This window comes from Perognathus longimembris, chromosome 6 (assembly GCF_023159225.1).
Source record: "Perognathus longimembris pacificus isolate PPM17 chromosome 6, ASM2315922v1, whole genome shotgun sequence".
NCBI lineage: Eukaryota > Metazoa > Chordata > Mammalia > Rodentia > Heteromyidae > Perognathus > Perognathus longimembris.
The window spans coordinates 46,398,449-46,423,528 of record NC_063166.1 but is presented as its reverse complement, the minus strand read 5'-3'; the positions used below and the strand labels follow the sequence as shown (position 1 = coordinate 46,423,528).

The 25,080-nt window shown below is 38.9% G+C and overlaps 1 protein-coding gene across 2 annotated transcripts in view; it reads right to left on the bottom strand.

Moving 5' to 3' along the window:
• The window catches only part of Arpp21 (cAMP regulated phosphoprotein 21), a 165,707-nt gene that overhangs the window by 55,837 nt on the left and 84,790 nt on the right, over positions 1-25,080 (bottom strand). For both annotated transcript variants that reach the window (XM_048348649.1, XM_048348650.1), the window contains 6 exons: positions 23,711-23,770; positions 18,847-19,076; positions 11,231-11,464; positions 3,513-3,694; positions 2,658-2,762; positions 1,012-1,272 (listed from right to left, as the gene is read on the bottom strand). In XM_048348649.1, the coding sequence (XP_048204606.1) occupies positions 1,012-1,272; positions 2,658-2,762; positions 3,513-3,694; positions 11,231-11,464; positions 18,847-19,076; positions 23,711-23,770 (1,072 nt within the window). The remainder of the gene's footprint in view (positions 1-1,011; positions 1,273-2,657; positions 2,763-3,512; positions 3,695-11,230; positions 11,465-18,846; positions 19,077-23,710; positions 23,771-25,080) is intronic.

The following is a 25,080-nucleotide window of genomic DNA, read 5'->3' as shown; positions in this document are numbered from 1 at the left end:
CAAAGTATTTAATTTCAGAATAAAGTAATTAATGTATGACTTAAAGTCTTTGTTCTGTAACTTAAATTTATTTTACTTGTGTCCCTAAATCCCACGAGGAAAGAAAGATTCCTGAGGTGATGACTGAAAATGAACTGTTAATTAATCACTCCAAATAAAATGAACGAGTGTGTGGAAATCACTTTGTGGTATAGGGTTTTGTGTGGCTTGAAGAACATAATAATTCACTCAGAATGTCGAGGCCATGAAAGAAAGGGTATGATGGCAAAGCTGCACTTTAAACAGCTCATCCTATGCCGTGCTTCGTAATTAGGACAGCATTTGCTTGGAATATATATGCGCCTTGAAAATGGACCAGAAGACACTTTTGTGCATTTTACATCTTGACAGTAATCACTTCCAATATTCTGCAAGGGATACCCAGGAGGCCACCAGAGATGCTTGCTGGTGAACAGTAACACATAATCGGTCTTCAGAAAGACAGTAAAAATCAGTGATCTGTGGTGTCTTACATGCTCAAGTCAATTAAATATGATTAATGGCTACCTGCGAGAGCAGGCGGGAGCCATGCCTCTCCTCAGGGACAGGAAAGGACAGTGGATATTGGCTTACCTTCCTTCTTTATATTCATAGAGGAGCTTGCCCGGAGCATCAGATTAGCTCCAGAAAATGCTTGTGAATTGATAAGAAGTAAAAAAGCCACATTTCCTAAGCAGCAGGAAGAGAGGATTCAATGTCCCCCAGGGCAGGAGTTGCCCAGAAAAGGAAGCCAATGCTTTTTCTGGCCTCTGTACCAGCTTGGCACACCCCTTCCTTGGGCTGGGGGCAGTTGAATCTGTTATAGCTAATTGACTTGCTGACACTGGGACTGTACAACTCCAAGGAACAGAAAGATAAACAGTTCATGGGGTGAAGAATACCTGTGGATCTGGCAGTATTCTATAAGGAAAGACAGAACAGATTCACCACAAGTCAGCCAGTGCATAGGTGGGAGAGTGAAAGCACAGGTACCTGTGCTGGTGGAGGCTGTTGCACAAATCCTTGTGGAGAGGGAGGGGCCTGAAGGACTTGCTGGGAGATGGGAGGGCCTGAGCCGGAGAACCCCCCTGTGGAAAGCTGCTGGCCTGTTGAAGCGATGACATAGCTTGGCTGCTGGGCTGGCTGTGGCATGAGGGAGGGTGGATAGACAGGACCGGACGGTGGCTCCGGAGTCTCTCCAGAGGACTGCCTGCTTAGACTCAGTTGATTGAACTGAGCTGCTACATCATCTCTCTGCCATGGAGGAAATAAAGGAGGAGGTAATAGGATCAGTGTGGAAAGGGGGAAGAAGGCCCACAGACGCAGAGCTGAAACACACACTGCTAGATTTCGGAAACCGTTAAATAAGGAATAGTTCACTTGAGATTAAAAAGACTCATATAAAAAAAAACAAAAACAAAAACAAGAGTCATATGAAAAAAAAACAAGAGTCATATGAAAATTCATGCTTCAATTTTCCCAAATGTCAGAACTTGTTAATAATTTGACCTTAATTTCCCCTCCCTCCCTCCCTCCCTCCCTCCCTCCCTCCCTCCTTCCTGCCTGTCTTCCTTCTTTCATTTTTTCTGCTATACTGGAGTTTGAACTTGAGTTCAATTTGCTAAGCAGGTTTTCTACCACTTGAGCCATGGCCCAGCCTTTTTTACTTTGGCTATTTTTTAGACTCCAGCACTTTTGTCAGAGCTGGCAGCAGACTATAGTCCTCCTACATATGCCTTCAACATACCTCGGCACTGTAGATGTGTTTCCCTATGCTTTTTTTTTTTTTTTTAAATAGGTTCATGCTAACTTTTTTCCCAGGCTGTCCAGGGATCCTTCCAATCTTTGCTTTTGTAATAACTGACCTTACAGGCATGAGTCACACACAGTATGCTTTTAAAGGGCACTGTGATCACTTCCAATCTTCTTTCCATGGAAACAATTTAATCTTTTTTTTTCTCTGGGGTCTCAAGCTCTTGGGGATGCTGCAGCAAGGAGGGCTTGCTATGCCGCTGGTCTTTTCAGCAGCAAGCAAGCACAGAACTGCATGTTGCACGAGAGGCTTAAGGCTATTTTCATTACAAGCCACTGTTGCTGGAAACCACCAGGATAAGTGCAACAGTGTGTTGAGGCAATTCTATACCCATATTAGGGTACATTTGTTCACTAGCCTGAGCTCACATTTAGGGGCAATACCCAGTCTTTCACTGTATCCCAAAGGAACTACTATAGTAAAGGCAGTGGAAAGAAACTAGGGATTGGAGTCCTAAAGGAGCAGAGATGTGAGGAACATAGGGTGCCAACAATTACAATATTGACTCGAATTTGGAGATACTCCCTCAGCCCCCACACGAAGTTGACTTCTGTTCTGACTTCTAATTCTGAGAGCATCAAACTCTTAAAAGTGGGCACAGAATACAGAAGCACTGAACATTTTTCAGACAGATGACCATGAGGAAATGAGATGTTATGCAAAATTGGGTTTCACTGATCAGGAATGAGACCTTCACATACATACTTTCTCCCATCACATTCAGACCAGAAGGATCCCAATAGCATCACTCAACTCTTCACAAAGTATAGTAAGGCCAATAAAAATGCTCCCTGGACAGAAAAGTCATGTGAAAAGAATACAGTACCATGGAAAAGTGCTGTGTTGGAGACATAGGCAGAAGATGCTGGGGAGGAAAAGACACCGCCGGATATTGCACAGACTGGGAGCTCGCTTGCAGACCCTGGACAGACTAAAGGAAGGAAACAGGTAGAATGCATTATGATGTACATCACTGTCTCTAAAGGGTTCCTTAGTTCAGTGCAACCCAGAGAGGAGACCCAGCTGCCCATGAAATGTCAAGGCCATGCACGCCAGAGCCCAACACCCTTGCGGGGTGTTCATTTACATACAGTGAACATGTTAGTGATGTATGTTGGATGTTGGGGATGGCTATATTTTCTGGTTCTGTGGACTGGTCTGTGCATCTGGCTGAAGAAGGAAAAACAGCTCTATATCTTTCTCAACAGCACAGGGAAGAACAGCCAGTCAATTTCAGAACTGACTGACTTCTTCCCATTGATAACAAATTTATTACTGATTTTTTGCAGACACAAATATTTGATATATGATGGGAAAGGTAGGCAGTAGATTCAGAGGCCTGAGTGGAACTGTGAGTTCAATCATCATAATAAGCACTCCCTGGGCATAAAACAGGGTCTAGACCTGAAAAAACGCTGACTGATTTTCACCAGAACTAGCTTTTATCCTATAGGCATATGCACTGGATGGGGAATTCAGTTCTTCCTAAACTTAAGGATGAGATAGCATTATGTCACACTGTAGCCAAAGATTCTAGGCTTCATAGGATTTACTTAGGATGTTCAATGGGCAACTGAGAGCACCAAACGATACACCTTGTCTTTGATGCACTATTTTTTCTGAAGACTATGCAAGCTTCCTCTCCCAGAGACCTCCTGCCTGCTGTTCAAAAGCTCCTCACCTGAGTGACCAGTGGGCCTGTCATGGAGGGCTGCGGCGGCTGCACCTGCTGCTGAGGCTGAGGTGACGGCTGCTGTGGGGGCTGCTGTGCAGGCTGCCCCACTACTGTGCTGCGTAGGGGCTGCTGGCTGCCCGGTGGGTTGTATATTGCAGGAGTTCCATCTGGATTCACAAAGGGCTGACCTGTAATAGAATCAGAAACTGGACCGGGTGAGTGTCTCAGAATCTCCCTGGCAGAAAGAAAGCCCTCAGATTGATATTCCAAAAGTAACTAATGTAAAGAGGCAGGGATGTGAGACTCCAAGACACCAGAGCCTGCACCATAGTGAAGATTTTACCGCCTTTTGATCCTAACTAGATTAAAGTAAGCCCATAGCAGTTTAAGAAGCAGCAAATAAGCTCACCACCTTCAGAGAGCCTTGTCAAAACTCAGTGTATCTGTGGACAGTGGCACCCAGTGGAGAAGCAATCTTCACAAAGCCATGTTTTGCTGCCCTGCTCCTCACAGCCATCAGCAGAATAACATACCCCAAGGGAAAGTGCCTGCTTTCCATTTATACAACCCCAGCTACCTTCAGCCACAAGTTACTCATCAATATATTGATGTTGCTTTTACGTAGCTTTGCCACCTCTTCACAACCACTACCAGTTCCACAAATGCGTGCACAACCGAACTTTATGTGTCCACCTACCCATCCCTTTTGGAGATGCACAAGGGTTTGTATTTTAAAGATGATCTGTAATAAACTCAACACAGAACCATCTCGTCAGGAGCTTATTTTGCCTTATGCAATAATGGAATGTCTTGCTATAGTTATTAGTGTTACAAATAATAGTGTGGCTTTATAGTTGAGCAGTGTTTCATCATTTGCAAAACAGTAATTTGGTGAGGGTGAGGAGGGAGGGAATCTGCTACCTGTTTGATTGAAGAGGAAGTGAATGTTCCCAGGAGGTGTAGAAAGAGCAGGCCACATGGTGGCAAATGACAGGCAGCAGAGGAGAGGGAAAGGGTAGGTAAGCAGAAAAGAAGCAGTTTCCCATATGTTAGGTGCCTCACACCTGCAATCTTAGCTCTTCGAACAGCTCCATAGACATGTACACTCATTTCCATGTCAGTGAAGTTAAATTGGGGCTTAGAGAGACCAGGCAACATATATACATAGAGAAAGTGAGAGAACCAGGAAGAATCAGTAAGATCTCAAAGTCCATTCACCTTTCAGTCCTCCAACATCATTTAGTGAATTCTCCTAGTTTGTATAATGAGTATAACCAGGAACCATGACAGCAACAATCACAATTGAAAATTATTGCTCAATGCATGAGAGGTCAAGTGAAGTGAAGAACAGGATTCAGTGCAGAATCACACTCAATACTAGTACAATCAGAACACAGGTACATGGATCTGCAAATTCTAGAGCTGTCTATGAGTCCTTTCCTTTCTTCCTTTCTCTGGAGCTTCTGTAGCCCTGCTGGAAAGGGAGAACAGAAGTGTTCCTCTACGAGCTGAATGTTCTCTGGGCACCTGAGCAGGAGGCCTGCAAGAAGTAGGACTCTCAGAATGGGGTTGGTGCTCCAAAGCAGGGTACCCTCCCCACTCTGGGCACTGAGGAGAGGCAGTACTGAATTCTCCTACAACACATATTCAGATCTCCTTAGCCCGTGCCTTGTTCTGAGATGCGGATCTCACCAGAGTATCATATCCAGGGCTTGAAATATATGGTGGCAGAAGAAACCTGCCTTAATAACTAATAATACATGTGAAAGCAAGCCAAGCAAGGCTTGCCAATCATCTGGGGAAAATTAGCCAAAAAAAAAAAAAAAAAAGAGAGAGAGAGAAAAGAAAAGAAAAGAAAAAAGAGCAGGTGAGAAGCAGGATCTAAAACCTGACACTGAGGAAACATTATTCTAAGAAATTAAGTACACATGATACTTCTAAAATAAGAACAGACAAATGGGAGCTAAACTAATGAGCTAAAGAGAGTCTTCTTAAAAAAAGTAAAACTGGCCAATGAACACAGGAAGAAGTGCTCATCATCTCTGATCATAAAGGAAATGCAAATCAAAACAACACTGATATTCTACCTTACTGCAGTTAGAATGGCCATTATCAAGAAAACAAATGATAATAGATGCTGGTGAGGATGTAGCTAAAAGGGAACCCTAATACACTGTTGGTGGAAATATAAACTTGTTTAACCACTCTTGAAAGCCGTGTGGAAGTTCCTCAAAAATTAAACATATATCTACCCTATGACTCAGCAATGCTACTACTGGGCATTTTCCCAAAAGTTTACACACCAGGATACAGTAAAAGCACCAGTATATCCATGTTTATTGCAGCACTATTCATCATAGCTAAGGGATAGAATCAGCCCAGATGCCTCTCAATGGATGAATGTGTCAAGAAAATGTGGTGTATATATATTATATAATTTTATATATACACAATGGAATTTTAATCATCCATTAGAAAGAATGGTATCATATCATTTATATAAAAATGGAAAGACCCAGAAAATACTATGGGAAATGAAATAAGTCAGGCTTAGACAGACAAAGGATGCATGTTTTCCCATACATGTGAATGCTAGACTTAGCTTACAAACTTATAAGTAAATACATTAGGTGGTGGGGGCTGGGAATGTGGCTCAGTGACAGAGTGCTTGCTTAGCATGCATGAAACCCTGGGTTTGATTCCTCATTAAGACATAGATAGGAAAAGCCAGAAGTGGCGCTGTGGCTCAAGTGGTAGAATGCTATCCTTGAGCAAAATAAGCTCAGGGACAGTGCCCAGACCCTGAGTTCAAGAGCCTGGACTGGCAAAAACAACAACAACAACAACCCACCCCCTCCCCGCCGCCAAAACCCCCCCGCCAAAACCAGCATTAGGTGGTTTGCAAGTGTATACAAATGTGTAAACTGAGATCTGGTAGATTCAAGGTAGATTCCAAATAGTATAATTCCTTAGAAAGGCAAAATCAAAGTTTAACAAAATAAAACACCAGGTAGCAGGTACTTGAAAGAGGGAGGGCAAGGTCAAAGGGAAACAGGTAGACAAATGAAGAGAAGAGGGAGAGAATGTAATCAAGAATCCAATGTATATCCTACAAAATTAAGAAGAGTGAAGGAAGGGGTAGGTAAGGGAGGAATGGGTGAGACTATGCGTGATCAAGGTGATCAAAATGCATTATATTCACAAACTGCTTTGCTAAATGGCAACTTTTTTGTACAACCTCATTAGGATAATAATAAAAAGAAAAAAGTAATGAAAAAGAAAATTGCTCACAGAAAGCCAGCTATTCTATAACCCCATTTCTTCACAGGATCAAGTGAAATAATGCCCTGCAGTTGAAATCAGGATAGTAATACATCTGAGAGCACATGAGGGAAGTGACTGAAAGACTAGACATGTCTCTTGTCTCAATGTGGGTGATACTTATACAGGTATTCACGTAATCAACATGTCCCAAGTTTACCCTTCATGTGTGTGTGGGTCCTGATCTTCAGTGAATTACCTTTCAAACATGAAGTGTGGCATGGTAAGAAGGCAAATGCTGAGTTTGTGGCGATTCTCACAGAACTCTCACAGGGAGAAGAGTCAGTTCTTTTTTCTTTCTTATTCAACTTGTTACTTCCTCGTCCCAGCCCCCCCCCAACCCCGCCCGTTGCCTCCTCCCTACCTCTTTGAGTCAGTTCTTTTAAGAACTTAAAGGGTATTTATCATTCTCCATTATTAGCACCTAGATTAAGCACAGATATATTTGTGTGTGTGAACAAGAAACTTTGAATTCTATGTATTATATAATACCCATTCCAGAGAATACTTCATAACAAATGATATCGTGCTGCCATGGGAATTAAATGTGCCAGAAATAGATGCATAGAACAGAAAATAAGTCTCTTTAATCTGGTTTTTGATGTTCTTAATATTCTTGGCTCTTGTTTTTCTATTACTCACATTTAATTTTAGCTATATTTTATTACTTTAATTTGTTTGGTATTTTAAAAATTAAGTTTCTTCTAGATTCAAAATCTACAATCTATTCCCTCCTGATTTTTAAATAAGGCAGTGACTGTCTTTCTGTATTCTCTGGTTTATACAAATACAGATACAATTACAACTGAGTACAAGAAATTAGCTTGCTAGACAGCTGCTTAAGTGAAGGGAAAATCTGCCTTGGCCTGGGTCTGTCTGACTTTCATGTCAGAATGGCAAAAGGACACAGCAGGGCATGGCTTGGGTGCTAGCACAGGCAAAATGTGTCAGGACTCTTAGATGCTCAGAGTTAAAAGCAGGAGATGAATGGATTAAATGCTGAATAGTCATTCATCTTAAGTTCATGACATCAGATGAAAAATTGCCCATGTTAATATGTATAGTATATTAATAGATACCATCACAGTACTATGTAAATAATAGTTCTGCTATTTACGCCAACAAAGCATAAAATTAATTAGTTAATTAATAAACTCAATTTGGCTTCTCCTCATAGGAGACAAGGAAAGGTGTCCCAAAATAATTCACATAAGAAACAAGGTAGTTAGAGGACCTTGACACTAAAGCATTTCTGCTATCTACTTTGCAGAAGGGTAATTATTTAGAGAGAAACAGAGAAAGCACAGGACAAAGTGATCTTCTTTTCTAGAGTTTGAAAGTTAACTCAGGCTGGGCAAGGGTATATTTATAGAGACTACCCCAAAATTCCAAAATAGTATTAAGAAAAATGGAAGAGGAAATACTTTGGATAACCAGATTCTAGCAATCCAGAAGACAATAAAAGGTATTGCATAATAGAAGCCTGTCAGGAACACTTGAAAAAAACAACAGTGGTAAAAGGCTCCTCAAGGTATAGTCTCTGCCCATGGCAAGCCTTCACATAACAAAAGTATGAGTTTCTGCAGGATAAAAGCAGAGCAAATGGGCAAGATGGATATTAACTAGTATGTGGGTACTGCCTGTTGGCATTTCTACAGAGTATTAAGAGAAAATAGACTAGCAAAGATGAACTTTCTGCTATTTCCTAAAAGAAGACTGGCGTAAGAGAACTGAAGGAAAAATGAAGTGCAAGATTCCATACTTGCCTTACATGAATGAGTATGCTGTATAAAGACAACTTTGAAAAAAATACTGTGGCAGACAACCCAATCATCTAGATACCCAAAGAACAAATTACAGAATAAGCAAGAGGTCCTGAGTTAGACTTGGGCTAGCAGAAAGTAGAGGGTTAGGCTGAGACAAAAGAAGCAGAGATGGGTGAGGCTGCTGTAGGTGTGTCAAACAATTGATCCTTCTTACTCAGGAAGAGCTAAGTCAATGGTGCCGATGAAGGATGATGTTTCACTGCTAATTCATGCAACAGATATGTGACTGGGAGCTCCATGGAATTTTCAGATCACTGCTTGCCTTATTTTGGCATCAGACTGGTATTTTATCAATTCAAATTTGACACGTGAGCCAGATATATGACATTAGGTAGAAAACTGCTCCACTTTCTTGACCAATATCTGTAGTGAGTGTAGATATTACCTCAGTGACATGCAATCATTAAGCACTTACAGTGTACATAAAAGCCTGTAATCCACTATGGGGAAGGCAAATGATAAAGCAAAACAAGTTCAAAAGACGGTTCCTTCCCATATGGAAGGGGTCATAAATGTGCTAATTATAAGGAAATATACCCGAGGACAATGTATACAAAAAGAAAAATAGACAGATTCTCTTAGTAGGTAACACCAACAAACTTTTGCCATGCCCATGGCGGAAAGGTTATATAGGAAAGAATAAAAGGTATCATTCTTGGTTGTCAATGTGTTCAGTGAAAGATGAGTACACATCAAAGGAAATGAATAATAGTCACATAAGAAATTAGATACATATACTCATGTGCACATATATATGCAAATCTATCTATATCTGTATCTATCTATCTATCTATCTATCTAATATATATTAAATGCTTTTAAACACAAGCATGTGTATATTTTGTTTATAAACACAAAGACATTCTAGAAAAAAGAAACATAATTTCTTAAATATCACAATTCAACTATACTATAAAATGTTGGTAAACGTTTTCTTTCTGGTCTAGGGATATTTTAATGTGTAGACTTTGTCAGATCAGACAAATGTGTGTGTGGAGAGACTGTTCTGATGGTGTTATATCTTTTCCCTTAGTTGAGATCCTATTTCAAGAGAGATATTGTGATAACCACTCTAAGTGACTTCATCCAATGAAGAATTGGCATGTGGCACCAGCAGCATTCTATTTCTTTTCTCTGTAAACAAGATTATAGATGATAATATACACATGCACAATCATTCCAATAATATTCCTGCATTATACCCAAAAATACTCTGTTGAGCTTTGTTGAAATACTGTAAGTTTTCTTAAAACAAGTCATTCAAAACAATGTTTAGCATGTGCTCTTTTCACATGCCCTTTATCTCAATTAAAAGTGAGAGTTTTAACCAACAGAGATAGATGGATGCCCAGAGTGGTGAATATGCTCCTAGTCTGTTCAAATTTCCTTTATATTACTTACAATAATCCAAATAAATATAAGCCATTCACAAAAAAAAAAAAAACCCTTGGAAGTTTCTAGTCTGGAGCTTTCAAATGGTTTTCAATAAAATGATTACGCTTTCTTTTCCTCAAGCTTATGGCATATTCAAATTATCTCAGTTGCATACTTTGAGAATGTGTCATATTTTTATGAAAATGTAGCAATTATTCAAGTAACTCTTTTTTGATAGCTTTTATGTTCTCTGAATTTCCTAATTGCCAGTAGCACTATCTGTGTGAGATCACTTGAATGAGATATCTATCCAGTTTTGCATTTCCAAGCTTAGCCAATTGAAGGAACTAGCTAAAATATTATAGGCCAAACTTCATATCTATTTTGAAACAATTTAATTTTTTCAGTCACTAATAAAGATCACTTAAGAAGTGACTTGCCACCGGCAAGTTTCCCAAACAAGGACCTCTACCACAGCATTGCTAACACATCCAAAGTGTTAGTAGACTCTCCATGGGAACCAGCTTGTGCTTTCACAGAGGGTTTGTGTCTTATATTTATTTCTCATACACTTTTCTTCCTAAGGTCATGAAAGTCAAAATGTCTCCAGACATTAATAAGCCAGCCTTGAGAGCTCAGGTAAGATTGCCTCTTGTGGAGAAGTTTCTTCCATGTAGCAAAGGTCATTCCATTTCTTTGCTAACGTTGGGGCTCCAATGCCCCATGAACATTGGAATTGCTGTAGCACCTAACTGACCCACCAGAACAATGCAGAATCAAAGAAACAATAGCCACTTATTATGAAAGACGCCATGGTCATGGAAGAAGCAGTTTCCCAAACCATGACCCCTATCATACAAGAGGATTTGCTCTCAGTGCCACAGTTCCTTATTCAGATCCCAAAGGAGCTGCATGGAATTCTATGACGAGAAAGCAACTTCTCTAGCTAAGAGCTTCTGAGTCCCCAAGGATTCCTCGAGTTCCTTCTGATATGGTGCTGCTAGCCAGAGGATATTCAAGAAACACACATTCACCTAGTTTTAAGTCTACTATAAGGACAACAACCATAAAGCAACACACACACACACACACACACACACACACACACACGTGTCCATTTAGGAATTTTCAGACAACACACCTGCAAATTCAAAAATACCAAACACAAGAACAAAACCCCTACTAGCATGAGTGGAGACTAACCTGTATGTGGATTAAGTAGGAGGCTTCCGGGAGGGATGCCTGTGGCAGCTTCAAGTGGAAGGAGGATGTAGCTGGTGCTGCTGTGAGGGACCTGGCCTCCCATTCCATTCTCTGCATAGGGCACACAGCCAGGAGAGCCAGCTGCCAAGCTGGAGGCCAGGGGTGAGCTCTGGAGAGGGGCATGGGTACGGGACAGCGATCCTGAGGAGCCTGTGCTGCTTGAAGACTCAGAACCTGGTGGAGGGGGTGGGGGGGTGGGAGAGAGGAATCAACCAGGCATTCAGAACACAGAGAAGCAGAGAGAAAAAGATCTGTGTCTTAGTGGTCCTGTTCAATTCCTCAGCATCACATAAACAGAAAAGGCCAGAAGTGCTGCTGTGGTTTAAGAGGTAGAGTGCTAGCCTTGAACAAAAAAGAAGCCAAGGACAGTGCTCAGGCCCTGAGTTCAAGCCCCGGGACTGGTAAAAAAAAAAAAAATATATATATATATATATATATATTCACTTCTTTTTAATATAACCAATTGATTCAAGAATTTGACAAACGGTAGGACAAGCTGAGCCCCTCTCATATTTGGGCTCTCATTATATAGGCATCTTTGCTCCATAGTTGTTGTTGTTTTTTAATTTTGAGGACAAGAGTGACTGAAAATGAGCACCACCTCAATGTTTTCACACACCACTAGGTGATAAATTGGTGAGCAGAAATTTATAGCCTTGAAGTCAGTACCTGTAAATTCCCATGCCTCAAGCAATTAAGGCTACAACTGTGCCTTTTTGAGTGGGAATGGGTGCAAGAAGTTGAAGACACAGCAGCCTAAGCAGGGATCCGAGGATATGCTGACCACATACATGTTTCCATGTACTGTTTCTCTAACACCCAGTTGGCCAAATATTGGAGAGGCAAGGTGAGAAATAACACCTTTTTCCCATACACGCATAGGACAATTTCCTATTGAGCATGTCTGACTGAACACATTGAAAGAGGAAACAGGTAGTGCTGGGGATGGAGCCCAGGCCTTGCAAATACTAGGCAAGTCTTCTAACACCAAGCTACATATTTATAACAGGAAAGAACAAATAGAAAAACCTAATAGCATCTCTTTTAAGGTCTCCTCAGAAGAACATGCAGAAGATTACATGTCAAGGAGAAATGGAAAGTCGTGACTTTGATTCTTTCTAATCTGACCAGGGACAGCTTTGAACTATTGAATATTAGTTTTCTTTGGTATAAAGATGGAACTACATAGACTTTGGATAAGAAGAATGAAAGATAGAAAATGATGTGAGCAATCAAATATTAGGCCTGGTATAAACTACATAAGAAATACAGGTGTGTATTTTTATTATTTTTATTTTCAAGCACATGGACTAGGGTACTGTATTTCACATATTTGAAAACATTGTTATTAGTAGCGAGGCTATTCAGTGAATAGCAAGGCTATTCACAGTGATTGTGACTCTTTCAATGAGATGGAGATGGAGCAGGTTCAGGTAACATAGGAGGGAACTGGCAGGGGGCAGGGGTGCAAATAGACTGAATCATCACAAGCAAATCCAGAGAGTGAGTTTGATTTTGGCTTTAGTTATTAATTGCTGATTCACAGTAGTGTTTTTCTCTGAAACCTGGGGAAAATTTAATGGCATCAACAGGAAGGAAAAGGAGAGAGTAAAAATGTTTTCATTTCTCAAGTTAAAAGAAGATAGACTAAATTTGGCTTCAAATTTCAACATTTGAAAAGATAGGTATGAGGTCACACTTCCTTTACGCATCAGCTAAGCAGTAAACGTTTCTATGTCAGGCCTTAGAAATGATCGTTTCTGCTGAACTTTGAACACAGTAAGTGTTCAAATCTAACTAACCTAACTCTTGTCAGCACATTATAATCAAATACTTGATTTTTTAAATGGAAGTTAGAAAAAAAAAGGATAAACAGCTCCAGAGGAGAAATGCTTGAAGATTTTAAACAAATTGAAATTGATATTTGAAGACTATAGCATTTGAGAAACAGAGGGTTAGAGCTTTCTATTTTCCTCTGTTCAGGAGTATAATAACAGTTAAGGCAAATATATAAACAGTGTGTCCTTAGACAAGCACTCCGCAAATCACTCTCTATAAACCAGTGGATCTGACTATCCCAGCAACCTCATCCTGCAGGTGAGAACAGATCTCCACACAGGTTAAACACATTTTTCAATGTCCACTCAGTGGGGACAACTTCACCCCAGGAACCAAGCTCTAAGCCGATAGGCCACAGGGTCCTACCCCACCCCACTCCACTCCATCCCACTCCACTCTATGTGATTTAAAGGACAACCAAGCCTAGGCAAAGTTCTAGAAAATGCTAGGAAGACATTCAAAGCTACTCGCAGTAGAATGCTGAGAAGCTGAAGTTGGGCCCTGTAGGGGATGTGAGGAGAAAGGAAGAGAAGGCAAAACAAAGTTGCAATGGGAGAGGCTTACATGAACTCACAAGAAAGCAAAAGGAAAAAGAAAAGTGAAAAAGGAAACCCATCACTAGCAAAGCAAAATGGAAAGCCAGGAAGGGACAGAGAAGAACTGAGGAGCCTGGACAGACTCCCTAGGAGAAGCAGAAATCCCCAGAGAGAAGTTTCTGGATGTTGGTTCCAGTTCCTGCAGCTCACTAGCCCTTGTTCCTCAGGAATTCTTCGGGTGCGTCTTTAGTCTTCAGCACATTCTTCCGTAAAAAAGAAACCCCCAGACTGAATCCAGAGCAATCAAGAAGAAGTGAGTTGTAAGTTCGCCCATTTGGCTAAACTTTAGACAGCTTTTTTTTTTTTTAAATTCACACTCCAAGTCCCTCCCTCACCTCTCTTTTTATAGAGCTTCAATGTGCTTGAAGATGCAACTCTCTCCCTACCTGTTACCAGCTTCAGGCTGTCTTTCTTAAAGTCCTGGAAGCCATTATTAAAATGCAATTACTAGGACAGGAAAGCCCAGGTCTGATGGGCAGAACTTGGTACTTGTATTTTTATTTCAGGGCAATCAGACTCCAGGAGCCTAGCTCTAAGCATGAAGGCCGTAAGCTCACACCTCTGTTATCTGTTCAACCTTCCCCCTGTGATTTAAAGGAAACCCAAGTCAGAGGGAAATTCTAAGAGATACAAGGCCCAATTTTAGGTATGCTTTTTAGGTAAGAATGTAAATATGGAGGATTGAGATATGGAGGCTTTTAAATATGAAGTTGTCCTGAGGTCATACTGTCTTCAAATAAGTGATGAAGGGACAAGAAAAAAAAAAAGAAGCATAGGAAGACAGTGGTGAGGGGGTGGCAGAGTGTGGTTAGGAGCCCCTGGTTGCAGAATAATTACTGTAATCTTCCTACATTTTGTTCCCTCCTTGATCAACTGGCCAAACAGTGGTATCACGTCCTTATACTGCTGAGATTTAAAATTACTTTTTCTTTTCATCTACTCTTTTGGTTCATTGCAGAAACTGGGTCAAGAATATTTCATATACAATTCAAACTTTGAAATGATATAATCTAATGGCTTTTAGTATATTCTCATAGTTATACAACCAGCACTGCTAACCATTGTAGAGACCCAGAAGGAAATCCGTGTGCTTTCATTGTCATACTCACATATCTCAATCCCTGCTCTCAACCTAGGCAACCTATGATTTAAATTCTGACTCAATAGATAGGTCTATTCCAGACATTGCACAAAAATGCATCATAAGTTATATGGTCCATTGTGAATGGCTCCTTTGATCTAGTACAGTGTTCAAGGCCCATCATTCTGTGGGATAATTCTGTAATGTCATTCCTTCCTTCTTTCAGCCTCATTAAGGGTTTAGTTGACATTTGATAGGTAAACACAAAACCAAACGTGTGTGTGTGTGTGTGTGTGTGTGTGTGTGTGTGTGTGTAAGTAGATGATATATATATACATTGTACCATGTAGGGTTTTGTTATATGAATATATTGTGAAATGACTGAATCAAAAAAATTCACAGGAAAATTCACTTGTCAAGAAAGATAATACTATATTTTCAAGTTTGGAAGAGGAGGCAGGAAACTTACCTTAACTACTACATAGCAAATACACTCATATATTGCTGGACTAATCACACTGACAAGTTTCCTTTCCAGCAACATCCAGAATGTTCTATCATATCCTGGTGTTTAGAAGCACCTCTACATTTTCAGTTAGTGTTCAGTCAGTTCTCTCTACTACCATAAGAAACTTGATTCCTATTGCAATGCTTGGGATACACTTTCCTTGCCTGTTTAGCCCATTCCCTGGGGAAAAAAACAAAAACAAAGAAACAAACAAGAAACAAAATAAAACATTAATTTTGCCTCTACGTGGACTCCAAACCATGAAGGTTTCTTTCTTAATAACTAAAAAATAACCTTCTATATTCAGAGGGTCATCCCTTAAACTAACCTAAAGCTTTTGAAATTATAGGGGAAAGAAAGTTTCAAGGTGTGTAATGCAGTAATGAACATAACAAGATCTTGAAGTGGTGGAAAAGTTAAGAATATCATATTGGATTCAATAATACTCTAGGAAGGAGATAAGGAATATAAGAACAGCAAGAATAATCTTGACATCTATAAAACCATTTATCAGGCCACCTACAATTATTAAAGTAACAGGACATCTGATTACTACAGAACATATTATTTTCAAAATGTATTTGCTTCATTAAAAAACATCAGCTATTAGCTGGGAACTTTTTAAAACTGTACACATCTGGGCACCATTCCATAGTTATTACTGACTCAGAAGCCAGGGAGTGTGGCCACAGCCTGTCTTTTACCAAGTCTTTCAGCTGATTCTGATGCAGCTAAAGTTGAGAGCATTGTTCTGGAAGTCAAAGGTGTAGGGGGAGAGAGGGGGTGTTGTCAAAAAGTAAAGCAGTGCAGTATAGACAGAAACAGATGCTATGTTTTTCAACCTTATGTTTGCTTCTAAGAAAACCCTGAAGCTGTACACAACATAGTAAAATTCCAGTAGTCTTCACAGGAACAATGGAATGGCATTGTTGCTTTCCATACATGCATGCTGGGCACCTGGAAGACAGCCTGGGCCTTATGAAAAGGTACTTGTAAGAGTGTCTGTGGCTCATGCCTGTAATTTTACCTAAATCAGAAACCGAGGTCTTTTGATCATGGTCAAACCAGATGGGAAAAAAAGTCCATGAGACTATTATCTCCAATTAACCAGCAAAAGGTGCGCGCGCACAACACACACACACACACACACACACACAGAGTGTTCAGACCTAAGAATGGGCTTTTTATTAAGATAAGAGAAAGCATGGTTCTAAGAGAAGACAAATTGTACTATTTTCCCACTCAAGCTAGATCCTATGTAATTAGAAGAGGAGAAAAGTAACTTAAATGTCACATCCCAGACTTGGTTTCTGACACAATTTTAAAAAGAATTTGCAATTCTCTTGTGAACAAAGAGGGGAGACATCAGAATATTGAGAAGTTCTGAAGTATGTAGCAGCAAGTCTAGAGCATCACTCCATCAATCCCCCTTAGAAACTTCTAAGGTTTTCTTTTTTTCCCCCCTTATATCCTATGGTGGTCTCCCTCAATTTCCTTTCTCCTTTCCATGCCTACACCTTGACAAACTTTCAGATAGTGACACTTAAATTAGAAGGAAGAAAAAGTCTGGAGCACTTACAGTCTCTAATCATTCTTTAAATAACATAGCATTTGAGCAATTTTGAGATGTTTTAAATGTTTCCAAAGAGCTATGCTTAGGAAGTGACTGGTAGTTGATACATGGAGGACGATGATGATTAGTTTAAAAGTTTTAAGAGCTCTTTTGGTGTGCTGGAATTTGTAAGTGCTCCACTTACTGGTTTTGGTTTCTGCATGTTAAGATTTCAAGCTATTTAACTTTACTTAGTTTATAAGAGCTCAAGTGTACCAGAGTGGATTTGTATTGTCTTGATTTCAGCTGCTGCCATAGTGGGTAGGAGAGCAATTAATTAGAATTAAGAAAACCAGATAAGATACAGTGACAGTGTGAGTACACTAGAAACTGTATATACTGGTATTAGAACTAGGAAAGTGAAAGGGAATATCAAAATCAAGACACAAACAATAAAAAGACAAATGACTCCAAAATCAATACTTGCAAAACCATTTGGTGTAAACCAACTGAACAACTCATGGGGGGGAGAGGGAAAGGGGCAGAGGGGAAGGGGGAATGAGGGAGGGGGTAACAAACAGTACAAGAAATGTACCCAAGGCCTAATGTATGAAACTGTAACCTCTCTACATCACTTTGACAATAAATAAGAAAAAAAAGAATTAAGAAACTCAAAGCTCAACAACTAGTGAACAGAACTAGCAAGAAGAGAGAAGGAGCCGACTTGCAACTCTCCAAGAAGTGCATAGTTAGGGACTTGAGTAAATGCTATTTATTTCCTTCCTGAGTAGGAAAACATGAGATAATTTCTGAGGAGGAATCTGTCAATGAAATGATTAGGTTAAAGCACCACCATCATGAACGAAGGATGAGACCCAGTAACAGTGTGACTAGGAAATTCTTCAATCCAGGGCTGCCCCTGTCTGTATTCTGAACAAGGTTTGCCCTCCCTTACAGTGTCCTGCACTCATCTCTCACTCACCTGCCACCTCAGACCCATGAGTGTGCCAACATCATGTCCTGTTCTATGGAGTTCTCAATTCCCCGATTCTGCTTTTCTAAGATAATAAAATGGCCTGCGTGCATCCATTCAAGCTACTTCAAGCTAATAGTTCTCCTACATCATTAACTCTCCCCTCCTCAGGAACAGTTATGCTCCTTCAATTACTTATCTGAGAATATGACCTTTGAGAAAGGAAAGGTAGGGAGTCACAAAACTAACTTACCAACTAACAAAAATCAGGTGAACGAAAAGATGCATGCATCTGCCAATGTAGACAATCTAGACCTCTCCTATATTCATTTTTCCTTTCACCAGGAAGGAATGAAAACATCAAATGGCAAAACTAAAGATGAAAAAGAACTAGTGTTGATTGAGGGTTTTTAACCTGGCAGATATTCAAGTAGTTTTGTGCGGATTTAGTATTTCTTTCTTCCTAAGACTCCTGCAATGTATGTACTTTCATCATTTCCACATCTCAGATGAGGACACAGGTACATATAAGTGAAATCATATGCTCACCATCATACCAACATCATGTTAATGCAAGAAATGGACCTATCAATAGTATAAGTATCTTTCAGTTGAGTTCAAGAAATAAGTCACAAGATTAAATTGTACAGCAGCAGGCAATTTTTTTTTAAGTAGTTGACATGGCCATCATTTTTAGAAAAGTCATTTAATTTTAACTTCACTGGGAAATTGCAATTGACTAAACTCTACTGAAATGGGCCTGAGTTCCACTTTTTCAATAGTCTGCATTTGTTTTCAATAAGGAAACTGAGCACTAGAGAGCTTAATAACGTGACACAGGCCCATGGCTAGAAAGGTGTAGTAAGCTATGTAAATAGCATTCTCCCTCCTAGAATGTAGAGCAATCCTTATCATTGCTAATAGTTCACTTAAAGTCAGAGATGCTACTGTTATTTGGATAATTAAAAAAAAACAACGAGTACATGAAGCCATTTAGTACTAACTACCTGTTTTGGACAGCTTCCCAGCACTCCTGGTACTGGATGTGCTGTCTCCCCTGGTCAGCACCGTGATGCCCCCAAAACTCGCTGTCTTAGTCATGGTGGGCCGTAGGTTGCGGTTAGAGTTGTCAGAGTCCGTGCTGCTCCAGGCCCTGTGGTGGTCAGACCACTTGAGTTCATTCTCCGAGCTGCTCTGCCGACTCCCAGACGTCCTCCCTGAGCTGTCTCTGTTGCCCCTGGAGCGTGGCCACCAGAAAGATGCACAGGAACAGTGTTACAAGGTGGGCTGGGGTGGGTGGCCACTCCTGGCACTCTTCTGGGGGGTTATGTCATGCAAGACCCTTCTATCCATCTCTTTTAATTAACCCCATTGTTCCCACAAACAGGCTACAGATATCCGGATGATGTAGAGACAGATACTGCACCACACACACAAACATTACAAACAGAAAAGTCAGACCTAGAATTGTCACATGATACCTCTGCCAGGGGTCGAGAAACAATGAGAAAGACAAGGTGTAGAATGCAGTTGCTATCTCTTAGAGAGAGGAAAAGGGGATAAGTTCTCCTGACTTAAGTCAACAATAATGTTCAGAAGTAATTATAAGCTTAAATGATTCTAAAAGTAATTCCCACTAAACAATAGCCATTGTTTCTCTGCAGCGTGAAATGATTGGCCTGGAACAAAATGTGCAATGACTAGAGAGACTATTTATTCATTCATTTTCCATCTTTATAATGTATGTGATATCTGAATTTACCAAGGCTTCGATAGACAGACTAGAAATGACAGAAATTACTCTATTAACCCATAATAAGGACTTTGCCCAGTGAGTTTAGCCTTCAAGGCCAACGGAAATGGGGCTTTTATTGCTCACATTAACGCTTACTAAACCAAAAGAGCCAACATTCTACAGAGATTCAAAACTTTCCAAGGGAATCAGTGGAAATACCTGACACCTCCTTATGTGAAAGAATTAATTTATTCCAAATTCGGAGAGAAAGATTCCAATAGCCAGAAGTGAATTCCATGGATTCCAGAGTATCTTTAAGCAGTATGCAAAACTGAATGTGCTCTATTTGGAAATTTGACTCAATTTGCATTTTCATTGGTTTACAGTCTGTTTAAGGACTTACTTTGTTAATATTTCCTATTTCTTTTCTCTGCACATGAAAATAAATTTATCATTGAAACATCCTGTGATTCTTGTGGATTATAAACAAATGGAGGGGAAAGTACTCATATGTAAGAGAGGTGACCCCTAATTTGATATCAATAGGCAATGTGACATATTGAGCTCTTTTGTGTGAAGGGCTTGAGTTCAGGGCTCAGGCACTGTGTTTTTGGTGTTTAATAGGATACAAAATTTTCATGGTCTTCCCTTCCTAGGCTGGCTATGAGCTGAAATCCTTTGATCCCAGACTCCTAAGTATTTCAGGCACGAGCCACACAGGTGTCTAGTTTCACATTGAATTTTTGAACCAGATATCACACATGTGGATCAGCAGCATTCCTTTAAAATTTATCTTTTAGGGACAATGCTAGAAGCCTGGAACAGGGACAGAGCACCAACCCGCCAAACTGTACAGAGATACATATAAACAGTGGGTTTTGATCCAGCTTTGCTTTACTGTTTCCTTTATTTCAAGGAAATTTGGGGAGTTCAATAGATCCAAGAGAAAATAAAGGAAATAACTAATCTATAAAGGGAAACTTATAAAAGTAGATGGGAAAAAGAAGAACAGAAAAGTTGGAAGACAGAAACCACTTGAAAGGTGGAAATAGATGAAAACTTCCATGCCCTGTGAGCTCTTCAATATTTCCTTGTGTTCTCTGCTCTCAGAACATCAGAAACAACGACTACCTGAGAAGAGACCTACCTACAGGAGGGTGCACTCTCACTGACAACCACATAACTACCGCTTTACACTCTTCTGACATTTAAGAAAGCCAGGGATGAAGGATGCATAAAATGGGTCTCTTCCAGAGTTTCCTATCCCATTCTTGGGTTTTCTTCAAATGTGCAAATTCAACTTCATACTTTTGTAATTCTGATTACAGTGACCCAGTTTCATCTTGTGCTAGATCATTCCTTGACATACTGAATGGACCAAGATATGGCACTAATTTCCTTGGCAGCCATCATGAATATTCATTATAGAAAACACTTGCCCTTAGGTTCAGCACATAGAATACAAGAGAATAATGCTGTCTACAATGGGGAGGGGACCCTTATTGCATCTTTATTCTGATTTAGTTCTCTCTCTTCCTGACTCACCCAACATGGAAGGAATCTGGACTTGTAAATAGCGGTAGAGCTGACACAGGTTTTGTTTTGTTTTGTTTTGTTTTTGTTTTTTGTTGTTGTTGTTTTGCCAGTCCTGTGGCTTGAACTCAGGGCTTGAGCACTGTCCCTGGCTTCTTTTTGCTTAAGGCTAGCACTCTACCACGTGAGCCCCAACGCCATTTCTGGCTTTTGTCTATATACGTGGTGCTGAGGAATCAAACCCAGGGCTTCATGTATACGAGGCGAGCACTCTACCAGTAAGCCATATCTGAGATCTTAATTGTCAAAGTGGTAGATAATATTTTTTGGGGGTGCAGGGTGCTAGGTCATGGTGTGCAATGTTTGTACTGAAGCTGTTTCTAGACAGGTGTGTGGGTTGCTCTTTGACACTTGCATTGCATTCTCTGCTCAATAAGGTAATCTTAGCTTCTTAATGTCTATTCTGCCAGCTCAAATCACTGCCCCCAAATTAAGTTACTGTTTTAGGGAGTTAGCATTAAGGAAATTCACACTACATGATTTTATTTTATGATTTCTAGATATGTGCACATAGAAATTTACTTTCTATTTCTCTAGGTAATGTTCCTTTCAATAAAGTCCTGCAGTGAATTCACTACCTATTTGTGTTTAGTATGGAATCACAGATATTGAAGAAAACATATACTCAGGTGCCCTACTCATCTTCCTACATTCATAACTCTTGCCAACTGGAATCCAGGAAAAGAGTGGTCATTGGAACTGAAGCCTAGATGGAATTCTAATTATCATGAAAGGACTAGTTAAATTTGGTCCTCAAAGACTTACCCTGAGTTTAGTTTCTGTGCTGATTCACAACTGATAGCATTTTTCTTCCTTCATTTTAGTACATTGTATTACTATTTATTGCCCAATGAATGAGTGATGTACACTTTGGATTGCCTTTAGAATTATGTTGCTGCTTTTGTGCTAAGTTGCCTTTCTGGTTCCTGTGCTTCGTGATTTTGGTGGGTGGTAGGACTAGTATTTTAGATGGATGGACTGAGTCTATGATAACTCTGGTAGAGGCCTAATAGGGGCTATTTAAAACTAACTAAAAGCCAAGAACCTGTGCTTTATCTGCATCCACTTAAACGAACTAGATTGAAGTGTGTGAGTTGTAAGTTAATAGTAAATTTAATTTTTTTCCTCTTTCTTTTTAAATGAGAAATGCAAGGCTTTTTTTCTTAATAAACAAATATGAAAAGAAAATGTCTATAATTATGGAAACTTAGACTACGTACTTTGATCCAGAAAAGTAAAAGAAGTTGAAAAATGTCTTACTATTTTTTGACAAAATATAAGGGAACAAATTATCCTGTTGCTTATGATTTTTTTATTATTTTTTAAATTTTGATTATTTTGGTGGTATTGGGGTTTGAATTCTGCTTGCTAGGCAGACTTTACCACTTGAGTGATGCCCTCAGACCTTTCTAATTTTAATTATTTTTTAGGTAAATTGTCATGTTCCTTGCCTCATTCCCACCCCTTTGGGCTCCCCTTGGGCTTTTGCCATCCTCTTCATTCTTAGTGTGCAGCTAGGATGGTAGGTGTCACTATGCCTAGATTATCTTGAGATATTTCACTAACTTTTTGGCTGGGCTGGCCTCAAATGTCACAAATCTCTGCCTCTTGAATAGCTTAAATAGGGATTACAGGCATGAGACAATTAGCCTGGGTTACTCTAACTTTAATGGTGGCATTCAAAATTCAAATAGACTGTAAAAATAAAAAGTGCATAAAGGATGCAAGTCTTAGGAAATTAGAGATTATGCCTGTTTGTATAATTTCTATATAATGTACATATATAATCATTTATTCATTTATTAGAAATAAAATAACAATTTTAATCATTTTGGTAATTATCATTTTAGGTATATAATAAAATGGAATCTAGGAAAAATACTTTTAAGCATATTTTAAAAAACTTTTCTGTCTTAAAGCCAGCAAGGGTTTCTGTCTTACTTTTCCTCTTACAAAGATAAATCCTACTATTCATAAATAAATAAATACATTTATTATACACATTAGGTAGTGAGTATATTTATAGTACTGCATAGCCATTATAATTGGAAGTAGTAGTTTATTTGTAGTTTAATTGTAGTTTACTTTGGAGATAAAAATCCATGCTCAAAGATACTATTAGAAATATTATGATGGAATTAGTGATTTAAAATTCAGCTATCTAAATAGAGTTATCATTGATTTATTTTCCAGTAATGGGAATAAGGACATAATTTCATCCTGCCAGAAACATTTTAACTCAATGTAATCGTTAGAATGGATCTGAGAATCTTACACCAGTGTGCAGACAGAGTTAGACTTCCAAAAACAGATAGTTGGAGGTAGAAGCCTGAAGAAGGATACACAAAGAAATGGCTTTCTAGTCCCACATTTCATACCATCCAATATGGCTGCACACTGGCTGTATCACCAACTGTCAGGAGAGGAATCAACCATGTTTTTTTCCCATGAACCAAAATATTTTTATACTATACACTTATATTTAACATAGATTCCACCACATAATCTGAAAACACAGTTTAAAGAAAGTAAACCATACCAACCGAAAGAGCTGTCTTTTCTTATAGATCTCATTGCATATGGTACTGTCTTCCAAGATCCTACTGGAAATGAAAAAGATGATTTTTATGATATAAAACCTAAGTAATGCTGTATGTAAAATGGATATGTACTCTACTATAAAGATACCTTTCTTGTAAGTAAACCCTCTATACTATATTCTTTGTATGTTAAATTTTAGTGTAATAAAATTAGTGATTGGCAGCATCAAAGGTTAAGACTTTTGTCCCTATGCTCACTGAAAGAGAAAGTAGAGATGAGGAAGTTGTTTCAGCAAGAGATGGGGAGAGAGAGCAAAGGAAATTGATATATATATATATGTATATAATAGAGATTTAATTAAATATACAAGTTGTGATTTTTTTATCCAGGTAAAAATGAAATTTTCTTAAAATCTTTTTAGTCTAGTGGAATATAAATATGCCAGAAGCAAGTATCTAAGAAAAATTAATTTTTACAGGGACACTTTCAATTTAATTTTTGCTTTTTGGGACCATCAAATCTTATTTATGCAAGAGATAGATAGATAGATAGATAGATAGATGTGTGATCAATTATAATATTGCCCATAATCCAACTTGAATATACCAGATGCTTAACTATAAATACATAGCCTTAGGGATTTTGGTGAGGAAAATGATTGGAAGACTACGGTTTCCAGTTACTAAACTATAGGCAATCACTTAATATTTTTAGTGTGGGTATAGAATTTGAAATGCTTTCAGAATCATTGTAAAGATATTAATGTTCATGGATTCCTCATTTTATTGTATACCTGGGATATGTACCTAAAACCTGTGTGAAGGTTGGAGTTTTTAAAATCTCTTACATAACCTTGTTTTGTAATTTTGTTTTGTCCTCTAAAAGAGGTCTTTTAGAATTTAGTTACTTGAAGATTTATAACCGCTAATATGAATGATGACTTTTTTTTTAGATCAGTTTTTTTTCTAATACAAGTTTAAATTTCTCTGTGTACTGGTATTTCACCAGCTCCATTTTAATCCATTTTAGAGAGAGACATATTAAGCTGACACCTATAATAAAATCAACCATGCCTTTCTTTATATTTCTAAACAAGTTACTAATGATGATTCATCTAAAAATGTGATTGTTATAGTCAAGGTGAATTCCTTCACATCCTTTCTTTTATTCATGTCTTGAATATCTGTGAATACACCAGTGAAACATTTTAATATATGTTCATCTAGTATCATTTTTAAAGATACATGTTATATTTGAAATATGTCTGTTTTATCCATAAATATCCTATGTACTTTAATCCTTTTTATATCTCAACTTCTTCCTTTTAGTAAACAGGATTACTCTAAATCCAAACCAGTCCAGGCAAGATTTT